Below are 18,323 nucleotides of genomic sequence, written 5' to 3' on the forward strand. Positions count from 1 at the left end.
CATAATTCTCACTGCCTTGAAAACATGCATACGCATTTGAACAATGACTGTCAGTTTATTGAATGACATACAAATGTTAATCAACAGCTCCAGGAATCTCCATACTTTAATTAATACAATAAAAATTAAGATAAGTGTGCAGGTGAAAAGCAACTGCAGTTCCAAGACAGGCTTTGCTCAAGGACAAGCACAACAGATGACATCAGTATTTAGCAATTTTGCATCCTGCCCACTCTCTTCCAGAGGTGCTGAACACCCTGGGATAGATTTCTAGGGGAAATGGTAGTTTTCTGATTTTTCAGTAATATGGATGCACTTTCATCTGTGAACCTAAAATGCACTAGCTGATCATATAACCAGCAAGGTCTTATTCAATGCCCACACAAACAAATCCAGCTTCACACAGTAACAAAAGCAGCAGGAAGTATACTGAGATAATGGGATCTGCAGATGCTGGAGATTCCAAGATAATAAAATGTGAGGCTGGATGAACACAGCAGGCCAAGCAGCATCTCAGGAGCACAAAAGCTGACGTTTCGGGCCTAGACCCTTCATCAGAGCTTATTTCCTTCATCACAAACTCATTCCAAAGTTAACAGAATAGCATTAGCTGCTGCTCCAGAGTTTGGAATATTATAAATATTAATAATAAAGAATAGGCTGCCAAATGCCAAAAGAGAGTTCAAACAGATTTAACACAAACCAATTTAACACTATATGTTATTACCAGTAATTGATTAATGTTGCATTTTTGGGAAATAATTACCCATTTAAAAGTTTTCAAGCCTCCCTAAAAAGATTAGCGATCCTTGATAAAACGTGATGCAATAAAAACACATGTAATACTCAAAAAATAAATCTGCTTTAAAAATAATTTTTACTTAATGTATTTTTACACATTACAATTTAGAACCAAACTGATCCCTTCTAAAAGAGTATAGGCCTCTTTTCATAGATACTCGAAGATGGTCTGAGGATACTTTCAGACCCCCCAGTGGCACTACTTAGTACCATTCTGATTGCATCACTTTTGAATGTTACACATGGTCTTTGGTTTTCATTTGGATCAACTGAATACAAGAAATTGAACGAACTGTCTGCTAACAGAGGGATTCTATCAGCCTAATTCCATCAACACTGCTTCAGAACTTCTTCAGAACAACAAAAGTGACAAAAATACTACTCATTTGTCTGTACAGTGATTTAATTATTCATTCTGAAGCTACTATGCAACCTCCTCTATATAATCTGCCACATCACTTAAGTGAGAAATGGTGTGGTCCAGTGTCAAATCGTCGAGCTACAAAATATAAAACAAAAGTCACTAAAACACTTTCACACAAAAAAACAGCAAAGTTACTGCAAAATGTATCGACATGTTTTAAAATCACACAGAATAAGTGAGTTTCAACTATTTTCATCTAAAAAATTAAACTAATTTTAAAAAGACATTTTAAAATGAATAAAAGTATAGATTATCATTAAAATTTGCATTAAACTTTATTAGCTTCTTACAGCAATGAAATATTTATATTCAGTTAATGCTTAATCTGTCACTATTCCTTGATAAGAATCTATTCTCAAAAGCCACATTTTATTAGATTTCAGAAGGCAGTGATACACCCAGTCCTTCAATAGTCTTATTTATACTCAGTAGTTCTACAAACCTTATCATCGGTACAAAGATCTTCCCCCTCCACAGAAATATCCTCCTCAATTTCTTCACCAATGCTCACTTCACTCTTGGTTTTATCTGAACGTTGACTGCCACTAAAACAAAGACATAGTGACAATGTCATTGGATTAGTACCAGGTTAATGTTCTGGGTACAAAAACAAAGTTGCTGGAAAAGCTCAGCAGGTCTGGCAGCATCTGTGAAGAAAAAAAATCCAAGTTAATGTTTCGGGTCCAGTGACCCTTGCTCAAAACTGAGGAATGTTCTGGGGCCATGGGTACAGATCCCACCATGGCAGTGGGTATAATTTGAATTCATGTATATTTACAACATAAAGACTTGTCTCAATGATTATGAGGAAAAGGTAGCATTCTTAGTCTGGCCTACATGTGACTCAAACTCCAGCAATGTGGCAGACTTTTAACTGCCCTTTGAAATGGTTTGGTGAATTAACAGGTTAAAGGGCAATTAGGGATGTACAACACCACTGGCCATGCCATTCACATCCCTTGAAAGAATAAAGCAAAAATAAAGACAAGAAGCTTCTTCAGGGTTATACAGTCTAAAGACTTCTTCAGGAATGAATGGTTTAGAGGTTTCACAGGGGGCGCAACAGTAGCTACAAATTGGAAACATATTTAGGGAGTTACACATTCCTAGTTATTTTTCTCTGCTGCTGATGCCTCACATTACAATACAATGTCCATGATTGGTGCAAACAGGTAACAGATTATTCTTACACTGTACACTACAGCTGAATACTGAGTAATATCACCTAGGACAATGGCAGCAAATGCAATTGAAAAACTACCACCTTAAACTCCCCTCTAAGCAATCACCATCCTGGATTTAAACTATACTGCCACTGTTTCATGCTCACTGGTCAAAGACCTGGAACTCCCTTCCCAACATAACTGTAGACATAACTATGTAACACTGGCTGCAGCAATTCAAGAGACTGGCTCATCACCACCTTAAGGGCAATTAGAAATGGATTAAAAAAAATGCACAGATGACAACAAGGAAAATCTAGAGTATATCTTAATAAAGGGAAAAGGAACTCGGCCTTTATAATTAGTAAAAAAAAACAACTATTATTGCACTAACTAATACTGAATGTTTAAGTCTTACAAATATCACCACACCACTGTTAACTCCGGCTTGTAATGAGGTCTTCGCTTTTCTGAATGTTTTTGAATGTTTACATTTTCATCAATACTGTGGCCAGACCCGAACACAATACTCCACATGTTTTCTAACCAATTTGCATCTCTCTGAACAAATGATAAGAACATAAGAAACAGGAGTAGGAATAAGCCTGCTCTGCCATTTGACAAAATCACAGCTCATCTTTGTGGACTCAGGTCCACTTACCTGCTTGTTTACCAGGGACTAGATTTATCTAGGATATCTGGTCAGCATGAACAAGTTGGACCTAAGGGTCTGTTTCCATGCTATATATCTCTATGACTAATACAGAAACTTTAGTGCATTTTGGAAACATTTAAGTACTCAAGCATTTCAACAGATAGATCCTCAGAAAGAAGTTAATATTCTGACTACTGACCAAATGATTTACTCAGTAACAGAAAGTGTGCCTTTTGTCAGAATATGAAAATAAACATTTAAGTTAAGATGATAAAATTTGCATTACCTAATGAAATCATCATCGTAATACTCTTCTTCATCTGTTCCTAAGATAGAGACTTGAAATGAGAACTTTTGCAATAAGTTATGTGTTAAAATACTTTTCTACTGACTGATTATGTAACCGTTTTGGATTGCTCATATTACTTTTACTGACTGAATCCCTGTGAAAACTTTTGTTCATCACTACTTTAAAATTCTCAACTTTGGTTTTGTCACTGCCAACAAACAGCAAAGCCATCAGAAAGTTAACTCCTGACAATTTCAGTAATTACTATTTCTATCAGTACCTGCAGAAATTAGAAAGAGCATTTTAAAGTTAATCTGCAGTGACCAATCCTCATTAGTCATTGGTTTAGTATGACGCAGAATGCTGTTTTCATCATTTGAAAAAAAGTTTCCCAATGTGACTGAAACCTGAACACGGAAAGTAGGACAGATGAATTTGAAAAGTGACTTTATGCACAAGATTGAGTGCTTGAGGTTAGAGGAGAGAAACAGAGGCATACACAGAATGGGGACGAGAAAACCTCATTAGAAAGGAGAGGTAGAAGAATGCAGTAGTCAGATATCAAATGTAGCATTAAGGAAAATAAAACTAGGAGGCAGAATATTGGAAGAATGAGAAAAAGCCTAAAGAAATTAGCCTTGTAACTGTCCCCTGATTAATGATGGATCAAATAGATACACAGATGACAAGTTAATGAGGAGGAATTCCCTATTAAGACCCCATTGAAAAACAAGTAGACAAACAGGAGGCTGGAAGAACACAGCTGACCAGGCAGCATCTGGAGGAAAGGAGCAGTCAATGTGTCTGGTATTACCCTTCTCCAGTCCTTGCTGTGTTCTTCCAGCTCCCTGTTTGTCTACCTGGATTCCCGCATCTGCAGTTTCCTCGTCACACTGAACAACTTTTCAGTTTTAAATGAAACAAAATGAACAGAACACATGTCCCAAACTAGTATCAAAATCCATCACGGAGTTCAACTCCCTCTTCCCCATAACATTCCCTTAATCGCCTTTATGCCACAGTCAAGAAAAATTGAACTTATATAACTGATCAGAAAATAAAATCTGAACATTCAACATTTTGACAGATTATGAATTTAAAGAACAATCTTTTGAAATTTACTGAAAAGTATTTTTTCGTAGTGTTAGGGGCCAGAACAGCATCAAAGCACAGTGCATTGCACTAGAACCTTTATCTCTACAACCTGGGTTTGAATTTAGCCCAGACTAACAAAATAGGATAGTAAATGATATTACACAAAATTATCCCAAAACCACTCATCAATTAACGAGAATAGTAGAGCTGAATTATTTAAATTCATCATTTTAAAGGCTAAGTAATTTCAACCTACCTTTTATGTCAGCATCTTTTACAGGTAGTGTTCCTGCTAGAGACCTCAAGTTTGTATTCAGAGGGGGGGCATCTGAAAGGGATGTAAGGCCACCTGTTGGTTTACTGTTCAAGTCTGCAAGCCTAGTCAACAAAAAAACAAACAAGCAAACAAACAGTGAAGTAGTTGATTTATTTACTACTCCAAAGAAAAGGGTGTGAACTGTATGTAAGCTTGCAAAATTTCTGGTTATTGAAGATAATCACAAGTACCATTCCAACGTATCAGAGCTGTTCTTTAACCAATGAGCCAGATTTTATTTTAAAAAAGTACCTTCGCATTTTTTTCCTGTGGGAAACAGTGGGAAAGTAGTGAAAGGATTTCTGGGCTAAGCAAGGGACTTTACAAGGGAAGTGATTGCTAAATCAATATAACAAAGATTTAAACCTACTGTTTCAACATCCACCCAAATTCAACTGAAAACAGCAACTGTACAACTCATTTATAAGTCATTTTCTTTCCAAATGGCTCTTCTAGTACATGACTGAAGGCAGTTATAAGGAAGTTAGCATTATTACTTGGACATGTACATATGTAATAGCTGCTCTTTATTAAAAAAAAAGTTTTAGATGCAAATACAACCATGTTGCACTAGGTTTGCTTCAAGTCTGATGTCACACTGCAGGGTGACTTAACCATTCACACTGTAATATTTCAGCACTGGCATTGGCAACATTAGTAGGTGGTTGACCTTAATGAATGTTGCTTTTTGCTCCAAGCCCCAATACAACTGCATGTCATGGTCATCAGTTTGCACAATAGTTCTCACTTCCAAAGACAATTTGGGCAAGAAATCTATTAAATAGTGGACAAATCAAACAAATCATTGGATTGCTTTTACATTTGTTGGCTGCCACATTACACTGGAACTATCACCTTTTAGAGTTCCTTACTGTCAGTACATGGCCTATGCGCTTGACAGCAGGCATTATCAATATAAATTTATTTTTTTCTTCAACTTCAGGTTCATTTGGCAAACTCCATCTAGCAGTCGCACTATAATTTGATCTTGATCATAAGTGCTTTCTTTGATTGTATCTCTGCATCAATAAATTCGCAGATCATCCATTATAGTTTCTACCCCATTAAGACCACTACCTGTCTCACATTGTTTGTGCTGATACCCCTCTGGGGCCATGGGAATGTCAAATGGTACGTGTATTTATCTGCATCTCCCAAATGGTATCCGGAATGTAATTAATTTTATGTGGCGGCTCTTGTCCAGTTTTACTTGCCAATAACCACCCTTTGCATCTTGAGTAGTAAGATTTTTGTCTTTTAAAATTGTGGCAAAATTCTTTTCATAGTTGACATAGAGAAGTGAGATATTTCCAGAGCTTTACCAAAATTCTTTGGGTGGACGCATACTCTTAGCTCTCCAGATTTTTTTTTTCCTGCTATGGTATTGCTAATCTATTCTGTATATTGTCTCTTTCATAATTACTCCCTGCTTTTCTGCTCTCTACCTTGTCAGGCAGGCCTGGAGGGCAGGTGGAACTTTCCTTAGCAGATAGTGAATTGCTCCTACCCTCTCATCAACTTCAAGATGTTCTACAGGAAAACATTTTAACTCTGTTAATATGACATTGTACTCCTCTAAGATCTGCTCTGCTGTCCATGGTTTAGCTTGCCGCAACATGTCGCAAAGCTCTTTTGGCATGTTGAGGATCAGCAGCCCAAACTTTGGGTTGCTCTGGCTGAGTAGCATTTGCTTCCTCTCTATGGTCTGGAAATACAGAATCTCATTCTTGTCACTGTTTTGAGCTCATAGAGAAATCTGTCCTCTTGGTAGGAGTCTGGTGACATCATACAGCTTCAACCTTATTTTCAAGGGCTTCATATTTGGATTGTAGAGGCACTTCATACAGGTTTCTGATGGTTATGATATTGTATGATGCACTAATGTTGGACACCTTATGGTGACCTACATTCTTCTCTACAATCATCATTCCCAACAGTCACCAAGCCATTAATTACCTCTCAACTTGTTGAATGATATTGTATGATGTCAAGTGATTCGTCAGTAAAAGTTACCATGCTATTCATTTTAATTCCTTAATGTACCTGCATGATAATTTTGTGCATTCCTACCCGAGTATACCCACTTAATATCAACACATACAAGTATTATGACTGAGTAAATGATCTTATACTCCATTGCAACCTCGTTTCCTACTCATTTGACTTATTTATATCTCTTTGGCACCTCAGTGTCCTCTTCATTGTTTATAGTTTTAAATAATTCCATTATATTTTTATATCATTCCTGTTCATATGCTTTAGGCCACAATTAATAAAGAAAAAATTGTCACATACTTCTTTTACCACCTGTTTTAAAAATCTGTACTTGGATCCATGAAATTTGACAAAATTGACACAGCCAGTTTCTGGTAAAATTCAGCCCGAAAAGTCAGTTTAGTGATGTGGACTTGAGAACACGAGTACAGTCAAACTCAATTAAATTAATGATTAAGAATTACATAAAATGTTAAAGGGAATAAAATTCATGTACGCCAATCACAGTCATTTTTTTTCAACAGCTTTACCATATTTGAATTACAACAGTCTGTGGTTATGCTGCCTTTCTGTAAAAGATGTATTTAGCCCTTTTTGCCAATCAATTGATGTATCTTGGCGAGCATTTTTATCCTGGTTAGGAAAGCAGCTACTATTTCAGTGAAGTTTCCTTTTCCATTTTATTAGGTGCCTGGACTCAAGCAATTTGAGCAATCAATTCAATGAGTATAATATTTAGGTGTGAAGCCACTTCATCAGATGCTGATGCTCAAGGTTTTTCACAGTCATAATTTACTCATGTATTTCTGGTGTACAAACACATTCACAAAAATAAGACTGTTGCAAAACCACTAGGCTGAATTTTCACTTTTGAGCTTGCTTGCTGCAAGGCAGGTCAGTATTCTTCAACTCATGAAATAAGTTTTACAAAGGCTTTTTATCCAAGCCACAGCATAAGCACTCAATTTTCTGAACAGACAATGTATGGATATGATCATGATTCATTCCAACTGCTGAAAACTCAATATTTAAAAGGGACTCCCCCAACAAGTGACAATGAATGCATTCTGTAACTGCTAGCTGAGAGACAATTATCGGTATACTGATGAAATCTCAAGGAGTGAAAGCTCCCCACTCTGATTCTCTGAAACATCACAAGAGATCAAGCTGTGAACAGTAAGGGATTGTACCATAATACTGTTCCCCTTGGACAGGAGGAAGAGGCTTGCCTTTGAAATTAAGCACTCATGCCAGGAAGTTGTTGAACAGACAGTGGTGTTGCTCGTGGATGTTTTACTGCAGGAGATTCAATGTCCTTACCAGGTTAGGAATCGATCTTTCAGTGGCACACTCCAATCAGCCCTCTCCAGCAAAACATACCTTTACAAGTCCAACCATTCTGCACTTGACACAACTCCTGTCCCCATCTGAATAACTACCACTGACACTCACCTTTCACTTCACCACTCATTTTGAACAACTGCTTCTTTAATTCCTCTCACTTCCTTCAGATTGAAGGTGTGACTATGGCTACAGCCCCAGTTATGGCCGTGTCTTTATAGGTACATGGAACATTCCTTGCTCCAATCCTTCTTGGGTCCCTCCCCACAACTCTTTCTCCAGCTCATTGATAACAAACTGCGCTGCTTCCCTCTGTTGTTCGGAATTGGAAAAATTTATCAACCTTTTTTTCCCCAATCTCCTTGCTGCTCTCAACTTCACCGGTCCATTTCTGAGGTGTCCCTTCCCCTACCTGACATCTCGGTTTCCATTTCTGTGGACAGACTGGCCACCAATATCTACTACATGTTCACAGATTCCATCAGTTACCTGAGCTTACATCCTCACACTCTACTTCTTGTAAAGATTCCATTTCATTCAGTCTCCTCCTACCCTCAGTCTCTGTTGCACCTGTTCTGATGATGCTACTTTCCCAAGGAGGGCCTCAGAAATCTTAACCTTTTTCCTCAACTGCGGAGTCCCTGCTACTATGGCTGATGGGACCCTTAGCAATTTCCAACCCATTCCCCCAGCTTCTGCACTCATCCCTTCTGTTCCCTCCCATGACACCGACAGGGTCACCTGGTCCTCACTTTCCACCCCACCAGCCTCTACATTCAAAAGATCATAAGCCACCATTTCCACCCCCTTCATGGGAAGCCACCACCAGACAGATATTCCCCTTCCCTCCACTGTCGGCATTTTACAGGGACCATTTCTTTTGGGATACCCTGGTCCACTCGTTGTCCATTCCGACCACCTCTCCACCACACACCACATACCACACACGCCCCTTCCCCCTCCCCATGGCACCTTCTTATGCGATTGTAGAAGAAGGTATAACACCTGCTTGTTTATTTCCTCTTTCCTCACTATCCAAGATCTCAGACACACATTCCAGGTGAATCCGTGATTTACCTGCACTTCTTTTAGTCAACTGTATTCACTGCTAACAATCTGGCCTCCTCTCATGGGAAGATGAAATGCAGATTCGGTGACCACTTTGTGCAACACTGTGTTCTGTCCTCAAAAATGACTCTGAGCTTCCAGGAGCCTGCAACTTCAATGCACCACTGTGCTCCATGGCCACGATTTCTGTCCTGAGCCTGCTGCAGTGCTCCAGAAAAGCTGAATGCATGCTGGAAGAGCAGCATCTCATTTTCTGCTTGGGGAAGATGCAGCCTTCAGGATTCAAAATCTAGTTCAATAATTTCAGAATCTAAACATCTTCTTGCATGTTACTTTACTCAAACCCACACCCCAGACCTGGTCATGACATGGGCTGCTTTCAGTGCAGCTAACCCATTTTCATCTAGTTACACTCCCCATTATCAACTTTTCTTCCTTCCTGGCATATTATCATCCATCCCATTTTGTCTACTTGTCAATTTCCCTCTGTCTGGATTCCATCTCCGACTTATCCACTCACACCTTCCCTTCCCTACAAACCCACTCACTCCCTGTCGTTAGCATTTATACCACTTTTTCCTAACTACTATCAGTTCTAAAGAAGGGTCACTGGACAACAAACATTACCTCTGCTTCCTCTTCACACATGTTGCCTGATCTGCTGAGTTTCTCCAAGCAATCCGTTGCTGTTTCACTCACCTCTATCTCATTGTCATTTCACCCAAATCTATCAAAACATCCACAGTGTTGTCATTTCAACCTCCGATATATTCCATTTCTCACATCCATATCTTTTCATCCTCTCTCTGCAGAAGAATCCACAAAATATCAGGATGAGGGAGAGAACTGGGGTTAGCCCATCAGTCATGCCCACTCTCACTGTTCTGGAGAGTAAAACTCTGGACATAAGCAGTTTTAGAATACAGAACTGATGTCAATGCAGAGATGGGACCTCCAGAATACCTGGTCACACATATCACACTGCCATCATGGCACTTAAATTGACTAGATGTCAACAGTCACTAAAATAAAATATTCAGCACTGTTCACTTTGAACTCTTTCACCTAATTCTCTTTCATCTCCCAAAAGGTCATTCAAAAAAAAATCACACTGTTAGAAAGGTACTTTGATCAAGTAACCAAAAATTTGGAAAATAAGAACACTTGTCACAGATTGTCAAAATGCTGGTCTGTGGGCCAAGTCACATTCCATGCAAACTACTGTTGCAGAAGTTTCCTTTTAGATCAGTTGTGGTGGTAGAATTCTCATTTCCCACATAGTAAGTTCTGCCTGCCCATGTTCAAGCCAAACATTTCAGAGGGTTCCCCTCCACAACGTCAGTGAGATTTTTTCCCCATATTTCCCAAATTTTGTGCCGACCACACCCTCCCCGAACAAACATGGCAGCCCTTTCATTCAATGAAAAATTAGTAGACCCATTCTCTCATTTACTGTACCTGCAAAAACTCAGCACTGTTGGTATAACAATTGAATGCAGTGGTATCCCTGACGCTGATGCCATCCTTTCTGAGCCCTTCATGCACTCAGTCAAGTGCTCAGACCTGAGCTATCCTGCATTGTTCCTGACATTTACCCTGGGTACAATATAGGACAAGACATTGGAGCCCTTCTTTGTTATCAGGAACTTGGAGGTTATGGTAAACAGGGTGATGCAGGGGAAAGATGTCTTCTTCCCCCACAACCAGTAAGGCACAACACCAGAACCTGTCAGTCCTTTCCAAAGTTGCCTTCTGGGTCAGTGAGGTCTCAGCCATTTGACAGTCACCATATTCTCTGTTACTTCATACTCACTCCATCTGTGCTGGTGCACCCACCCCACATGAAGGCTTGCACTATACCATTCTAATCACTGCATTCAAAACTTTCTCACTTACTGTCACCTATTCCAACCCTGAATCTGAATAAACAAGCATTGACTTTGCACTGCCTACTCACTCAGTCAGGAAAATTCACTGTGAAAGAGAGACATGGTCAGTTTGAACTGCATTGACAGGAATTTAGAACAATGGAGGGGTGGAACTCATAGAAACTTCTGATAGGGCTTGACATGGTAAATGAAGGAAGGACGTTTCTGGTGATTGGGGAATCCAGAGTAACAGGTCGTAGTCTAAGGATATAGGATAGATCGTTTAGGACTGAGATGAGGAGAAACTTCTTCACAGAGAATGGTGAGCTTGTGGAATTCTCTACCACAGAAATGGGTTGAGGCCAAAACATTGAATGGTTTCAAGAAGGAATTTAGATGTGATTCTTATTCTAAGGGAATCAAAGGGTACAGGGAGAAAATGGGATCTGGGTACCAAGTTGGATGATTAGCCATGAAGGACTGAATGGTCTGTACCTGTTTCTATTTTCTATACTTCTTTGTTTTCATCCAACAGCACTAACAGCTATTCCAGCCATTTTCCTCACTTTCACTCGCCGCCCCCCACCGCACCCCCCCCCACCGCATCTCTCTCTCATTCCAAGAGAGAAGAGCCCATGTGTGATGTGCTGCTTGACATGAGGCTCCTCATGCCTTACAAGGTTAGGATTCTAGTGCTTAACATCCCAAGTGGCTGACTATATTGAAGCAGGTATCAGAGACTGTCCTTAACTTATTGGAAATCACTTGAATTAAGGCTGTCTCTCCTGACATGACGGAGGGCGGAGGACTGCTGAAAATTACAAATTTTCTCATTTTGTGGCTGCACTAAACAGCAAAGTAAAATAGAAGTACTGTGACCTGCTTTCTCGAGCTGAGGTGGCCAAGTGCACAAATGCAGGGTAGAGATGCTGAATGTGTCTTGGTAGACTCAAAGATAGCAAGCATTCATCCCCAAGATGTGGCTGTGAGCTGGGTGCCCATTTCGGCATTTAAAACAGCCTTACAGCAGTATTGCAATGATAGTTGCTAGTATTCCTTCAGTTGCAACTTTAAACTGCAAAGGTAAGGTCTAAAAGGATTAGAGATGACGCAGACAGACTGGTAAGTGTCCGATGCTAAAGTCTGTGGATGTAGGATGTGTGTGGCTGGCACACTGAGATGGTGGCGTTAGGTGCCCAAGATGGAAGTTTGAACGAGCAAGCAGTGAATTGGAGGTGCCAGGCACCCACTGTGACTTTCATGTCAGGAACTTTTGGCATCTAATTCCCTGATGGCAGATGGTAGCATAGGAATTTGCATATTAATGAATCAAAACGTGCAGTTAATTCCTACAAGCAGTAAACACTTTTCATAGATATCTCACGATTGCCCAACAACAGCAGCATCTCAATGACCAGATTTGAGTTGGAAAATGGAACTAATTGTTTCCAAAGTGAGAACAGCCTCGCTGGGTGTTTCAAGCAATTCTCCCTGATTTCATGCCATGGTCACGTCACTCAGGGCCTTATACTGCTCTGACTAGGTGTTCAGTTCAGAAGAACAGTTTCCTCTAGGCACAAGATTTAATTTTTCGGTTTGGACAAAAACTTTCACCTTTGCAGGAGAGCTTAAGTTTGTGAAGTCTCCAGGCTGAGCATATTTATCTGGAAGTTCTTTAAATTTTCAGAACTGCAAAGTTTAATGAATTAGACACGGAAAGAAGTTATAAAACTGTCATGGCAGTCTGTTCTTAGGAAGGGTCATATCGAACTCAAAACGTTAACTCTGTTTGTCTCACCATTGATGCTGCCTGACGCGAGTTTCTACAGCACTTTGTTTTATTTGATTTCCAGCATCCACAGTACTTTGATTTTATAAGAGAACTGTAGAGAGTCATTCAAGTAAGAAATTAAATTATAATTATGCCAAATAGTGAAAGCAGCATGCTAAGCGATCACACTACCAACAGACCAGATTTAAGTCCTGCGTCCTGCCACGTCCAGTCATAGTGGTGGAAACGTAACAACTAATGTGAAGTGGAGGCTCCACAAACACCCTTGTACTCGAAGGGGAAGTCCAGTACCCATCTGTGCTAAACGCAAGGCTAAGATAATTGTATCCATTTTTAGCCAAAGGTGCCTAGTGGATGATCCATTTAGGGCTCCTTCAGTGGTTCCCAGCATCACAGATCCAAGTCTTCAACCAGTTTACAATCAACTCTATGTGATATCAAGAAACAGCTGAAGGCAGTAGATGCTGATAGGCCCTAACAATATTCAGGCAATAGTACTAAAGACTTGAGCTCCAGACCTTGCATGCTCCTAGCTAAGCTGTTCTAGTACAAGACCAACATATTTCCGACAATGTGGTGTGTATAAAAAGCAGAACAAATCTAACCCAGGCAATTACTGCCCCAACTGTCGACTTTAAAACAATCATAAAGTGAAAGGAACCCAAGTCAACCTGGAGTCAATGAGAATCGGTGGGAAGATTCTCTACTAGTTGGAATCACAGAAGAAGGTTGTTGTTAGTCAATATTCTCAGGAATTCCTTAGGATGATGTCAAAGGCTCCAACCATCTTGAGCTGCTTCATCAATAACCATCCCTCCGCTTCGTAAGGTCAGATGTGGGCAAGTTCCCTGATGATAACATGTTCAGCACCATTTGCGACACCTCAGATACTAAAGCAGTCCATGTGCACATGAAGCAAGACCTGGGCAACACCCACGCTTGGGATGATAAGTGACAAGTAATATGCATGACTCACAAAGTTAGGCAATGAGCATCTCCAACTAGAGCAAATCTAACCATTGCTCCTGAAGGTTCAACAGTATTATCATTTCTGGATCCCTCATTATCCCTCACATCAGGTGTTTATCATTGGTCCAGGTCACTTCCTGGTCAGTCATATAAATACTGTGGCTATAAGAGAAGGTCGGAGTTCATGACTTCTCCAACAGATTGCATCTCTGAATACCTGTCAACCACCTACAAGGCACAAATCATAAGTGAAACTGAATGCTGAGCCCTTGCCTGGATGATTACAGCTCTAACAGCACTCAAGAAATTTGAAATCGTCCAAAACAAAGCAGCCTGCTTGACCGGATTCTCGTCCACCATCTTGAACACCGACTTCCTTCACCATCAATGCAGAATGGTAGCGGTATACCATCTACAGTAGTGACTCCCAACGATCCTATGACAGGATCTTCTTAACTGGCAACCTCTACCACCCAGAAGGACATGGATAGCAGATGCATTAGAACACCACTTCCTGTAACTTGCCCTCCAAACCATATACCATTCAGACTTGGAACTACATTTCCAGTCCTGCACTGTTGCTAGGTCAAAATCCTGGAATTTTCGTCCTTACAAGTCCAAGAACTGCAGTGGTTCAAGAAAGCAGCTCACAATTGTATCTTCCAGGGCAATAGTGATACTCACCTCCCACGAGCAAATAAAAAAGAAGTTTAGAGAAGAGTGATGTTTTTCTGCGATTTCAATATCTGTAACAGTTACTGCTGGGAAACAAGATGCAACCTTGTTCTGTTGTTTTCACAAAACTTTCTAAAACTGTCTTATCGTATATAAAAACTTTGTTAGCTCTTATCTTGTGTAATAAACTCACAACTTTTGCTAAGGAATACAAGCACCCAAGTAACCATTACAAAAATCAAATTTATGATCTGTCAAGCTAGCTTTCAATCGAAGATCTGATTTTTCCTGTATTATGATTGGCTAGGATCATAAAGCAAGATTGAAATTCACTGAATTTAACAAGGAATGTACACACGGAAGTACTGGACATAAAACAGGAGTATCTTGATGAAGCAGATTACAGATTGGATTTTCAAAGTGGCTTTAAATGTTGTTGGGACTGTTCAGGAGGTGGAAGACATGATAACAGATTAACCTTAATCAAAGACTTAAAATTAACTGAGTGCTGGCAGATAAACTGAAGGTAAGAATAAAAGCAGAATCACACCTGAATGAGATACTTAAAATAATTATCTAGCATTCAGAACTGAAAGGAGGGAACCCTGAACTTGATGCATCATTGCCAAAATTAACAAAGATTCAGCTAGGAATAAAAACATTTGATTTAGAGAGTAAAAAAAAACTGAAAGATTTGAATGGAGAGGCAAAAAAAAAAAGAGTAGGAAAGAGCAAAGGAAAGAGAAGCGAATGAAAAGTGAAGTGCAATAAAAAAGGAGAATAGAATAAACAGGAAAATGGAATTTAAAACACATAAATACCAAAAAGAGATAAGGAAGTCAGACGTGATTTGACAAGAGAAAAGGTTACAGTAACACAAAAAAAAGAATGATTCTGATTCCAGTGAGGGATGCGATTTAGTTAGAAATCTGCATTTGCCATTCAAATGCACACAGGAAACAGAGTTAAAAGAGATTTCATTTAAAAAGGCAACCGTGAAGATGAAGTGGTCAAAAGAAGTCTGGACTTTTAATATTACTCACTTTCACCTGGTCTATCTCTGACTCCTCCCATCCTTCCCTTAACATTTCTGATTCCATTTCTGGGGATAGACTGGCCACTAATATCCATAAGAAACCCACCGGCTCCCACAGCTACCTGGAATATACATCCTCACACCCCACTTCCTGTAAGGACTCCATCCCATTTTCTCAGTTCCTCCGTTTCCATCACATACGTTCAGATGAGGCCAAATTCGACAAGGGAGACTCTGAAGTGTCCACATTGTTCCTCAACCGAGGATTCCCCAGCTCCGTTGTCGACAGGGCCTTCAATTGTGTCCAACCCATCTCCCGCACTTCTGCCCTCACCCCTTCTCTTCTCTCCCGCAACAGCGATAGGGTTCCCCTTATCCTCACCTACCATCCCACCAGCATCCACATCCAGAAGATCATCAGGTACCATTTCCGCCACCTCCGGTTAGATGCCACCACCAGACACATATCCCCCTCCCCCTCCCTTGTCCGCCTTCCGTAGGGACTGTTCCCTCCGGGACACCATGGTTCATACTTCATTCACCTCCAACACCTCCCCACAGCCCGTTGGCACCTTCCCCTGTCAACCGCAAAGGCGCAACACCTGCCTATTTACTTCCTCCCTCCCCACTATCCAAGGGGTCAAACACACTTTCCAGGTGAAGCAACACTTCACCTGCACTAAGAATCTAGTCCACTGCATTCGCTGCTCACAATGTGGTCTGCTCTACAATGGGGAAAATGAAGCATAGACTTGGTGACTGCTTCGCAGAACATCTACGTCCTGCTCGCAAAAAAGACCCTGAACTACCTGCTGCCTGCAAATTCAATGCATCAGCCTGCTCTCTGGCCAACATCTCTGTCTCTGGCTTGCTACAGTGTTCCAGTGAAGCCCAACGCAAGCTGGAGGAACAACACCTCATTGTCTGCTTGGGGACCCTACAGCCCTCTGGGTTCAATACTGAGTTCAATCATTTTAGGGCTTAAACTCTCCCATGTCCCAGTCCCTGACCCCACAAACCAGACCTTGTACCACATAGCCTGTCACTACACACCCCCTGTTGTTAGTCACTAACAGTCCCCATTAACAACTATTCACCCTCCCAACCTGATCGTTAGCAACTCCCTTGTCTGTCCAACTGTCTTTCTCTCTTTTTGGGCTCTATCTTATTGTTTACTCCCTACCCCACTTACCTCCCTACTTTCTGCATACAAACTGATGTTTTCCCAGTCACCATCAGTTCTGAGGAAGGGTCACTGGACCCGAAACGTTAACTCTGTTTTCTCCCCCACAGATACTGCCAGAACTGCTGAACTTTTCCAGCGACTTTGTTTTTGTTTTTGTTTTAATATTACGTATGTTCTTGACAGGTAAAGTTATGTGTACTTCAGTTTGTTTTTCTGACAATGTGCAGTCTACAAAACTTAAAAAGAAAGCCAGCGAATGCTTATGAGCTTACTCTTAAAACATATTAATTAAAATTTAGGATTTTAAGAAAGAAACTTAATTAGATAACTGGAGAATTTACAAGAAAATTAACAATGGGATCAGTGATTTCAATCACTGAAGTTATAGGGGAAAATAAGAGAACACCAGGTACTGTTTTTGATAGCTTTCCTTTTGTGAATGGAATTTTTAGAGACAGATTTCTTGAGACATACTGAAAGCAGATTCTTCGAGTCAAATCAATGAAACTATATAAAGCGATGATCAACAGTCGATCACCAAGATAAAAAACAATCAATATTCAAGTGACTTAGGTGCTCCAATATAAAACTTGACTTCTAAATATGTGCCCCACAAGAAAGTTTTGTAATCTTTTTATTTTATAATCATCCGAAATATTTCAAATCATACATCAAGATTTTATTATGTTGGTAGTTTTCATGAGAAGTGGCCAAATCACTGTACTGTACATCCTTGATGGAAGAACCAGCAAATAACATCAACTTGGTAGTTCTCTTAAAAAAAAATTATATTTGCTTCTTCTACAAATCCACAGCCATGTCCCTAGAGTTGCACGCATCCCTGGAACATCTGGGCAACAAGGACACCTATGTTAGACTTCTGCTCATTGACTACAGCTCTGCCTTCAACACCAATATCCCAAAACTGATCTCAAAACTCCATAATCTAGGTCTTGGCCCTCCCCTCTGCAACTGGATTCTCAGCTTTCTGATACACAGACTGCATTCAATGAGGACAGACAACTGCGCATCCTCCATGATAACTCTCAACACTGGAACCCCACAGGATGCGTTCTCAGGCCTCTACTACACTCTCTGTACACGCATAACTTTGTTGCCCAATTCTAAACAAATGCCATTGACAAGTACGCTGATGACACCACTGTGGTAAGACAGATATCAAACGACAGGGCACGATACACAGAAAGGAGACACAGGGCTTGCTCACGTGGTTCAATGATAACAACCTCTCTCTCAATGTTGGTTAACTAAAGAACTGATCATTGACTTCAGATCAAAATGAGAACATGCCCCCATCTACATCAATGAGGCTGAGGTTGACAGGGTTGGGAACATCAAGTTCCTAGGAAGGACAATAACTGACAACCTGTCCTGGACTTCCCATGTACAGGCGACAGTCAAGGTGGCACAACAATGCATGTTCTTCTTCAGGCGGTTCAGGAAATTTGGCATGTCCACAAGGACCTCACAACATTTACAGGTGCACCATTAAAAGCATATTGTCCGGGTACACAATGGCCTGTTATGGAAACTACTCTGCCTGGGTCTATAAGAAACTACAGAAAGTTGTGAACACAGCCCAGACCATTACGGAAGCCAACCTTCCATCCATGGACTCCATTTACACAG

General features: G+C 40.4%; 1 protein-coding gene across 3 annotated transcripts in view; it reads right to left on the reverse strand.

Moving 5' to 3' along the window:
• Nucleotides 1–858: 858 nt before the first annotated feature.
• cep43 (centrosomal protein 43) overlaps nucleotides 859–18,323 on the reverse strand; it is a 79,659-nt gene continuing 62,194 nt past the window's right edge. For all 3 annotated transcript variants that reach the window (XM_048536215.2, XM_048536217.2, XM_048536216.2), the window contains 4 exons: nucleotides 4,684–4,805; nucleotides 3,330–3,369; nucleotides 1,668–1,770; nucleotides 859–1,300 (listed from right to left, as the gene is read on the reverse strand). In XM_048536215.2, the coding sequence (XP_048392172.1) occupies nucleotides 1,226–1,300; nucleotides 1,668–1,770; nucleotides 3,330–3,369; nucleotides 4,684–4,805 (340 nt within the window). In that variant the 3' untranslated portion in view covers nucleotides 859–1,225. The remainder of the gene's footprint in view (nucleotides 1,301–1,667; nucleotides 1,771–3,329; nucleotides 3,370–4,683; nucleotides 4,806–18,323) is intronic.

This window comes from Stegostoma tigrinum, chromosome 9 (assembly GCF_030684315.1).
Source record: "Stegostoma tigrinum isolate sSteTig4 chromosome 9, sSteTig4.hap1, whole genome shotgun sequence".
NCBI lineage: Eukaryota > Metazoa > Chordata > Chondrichthyes > Orectolobiformes > Stegostomatidae > Stegostoma > Stegostoma tigrinum.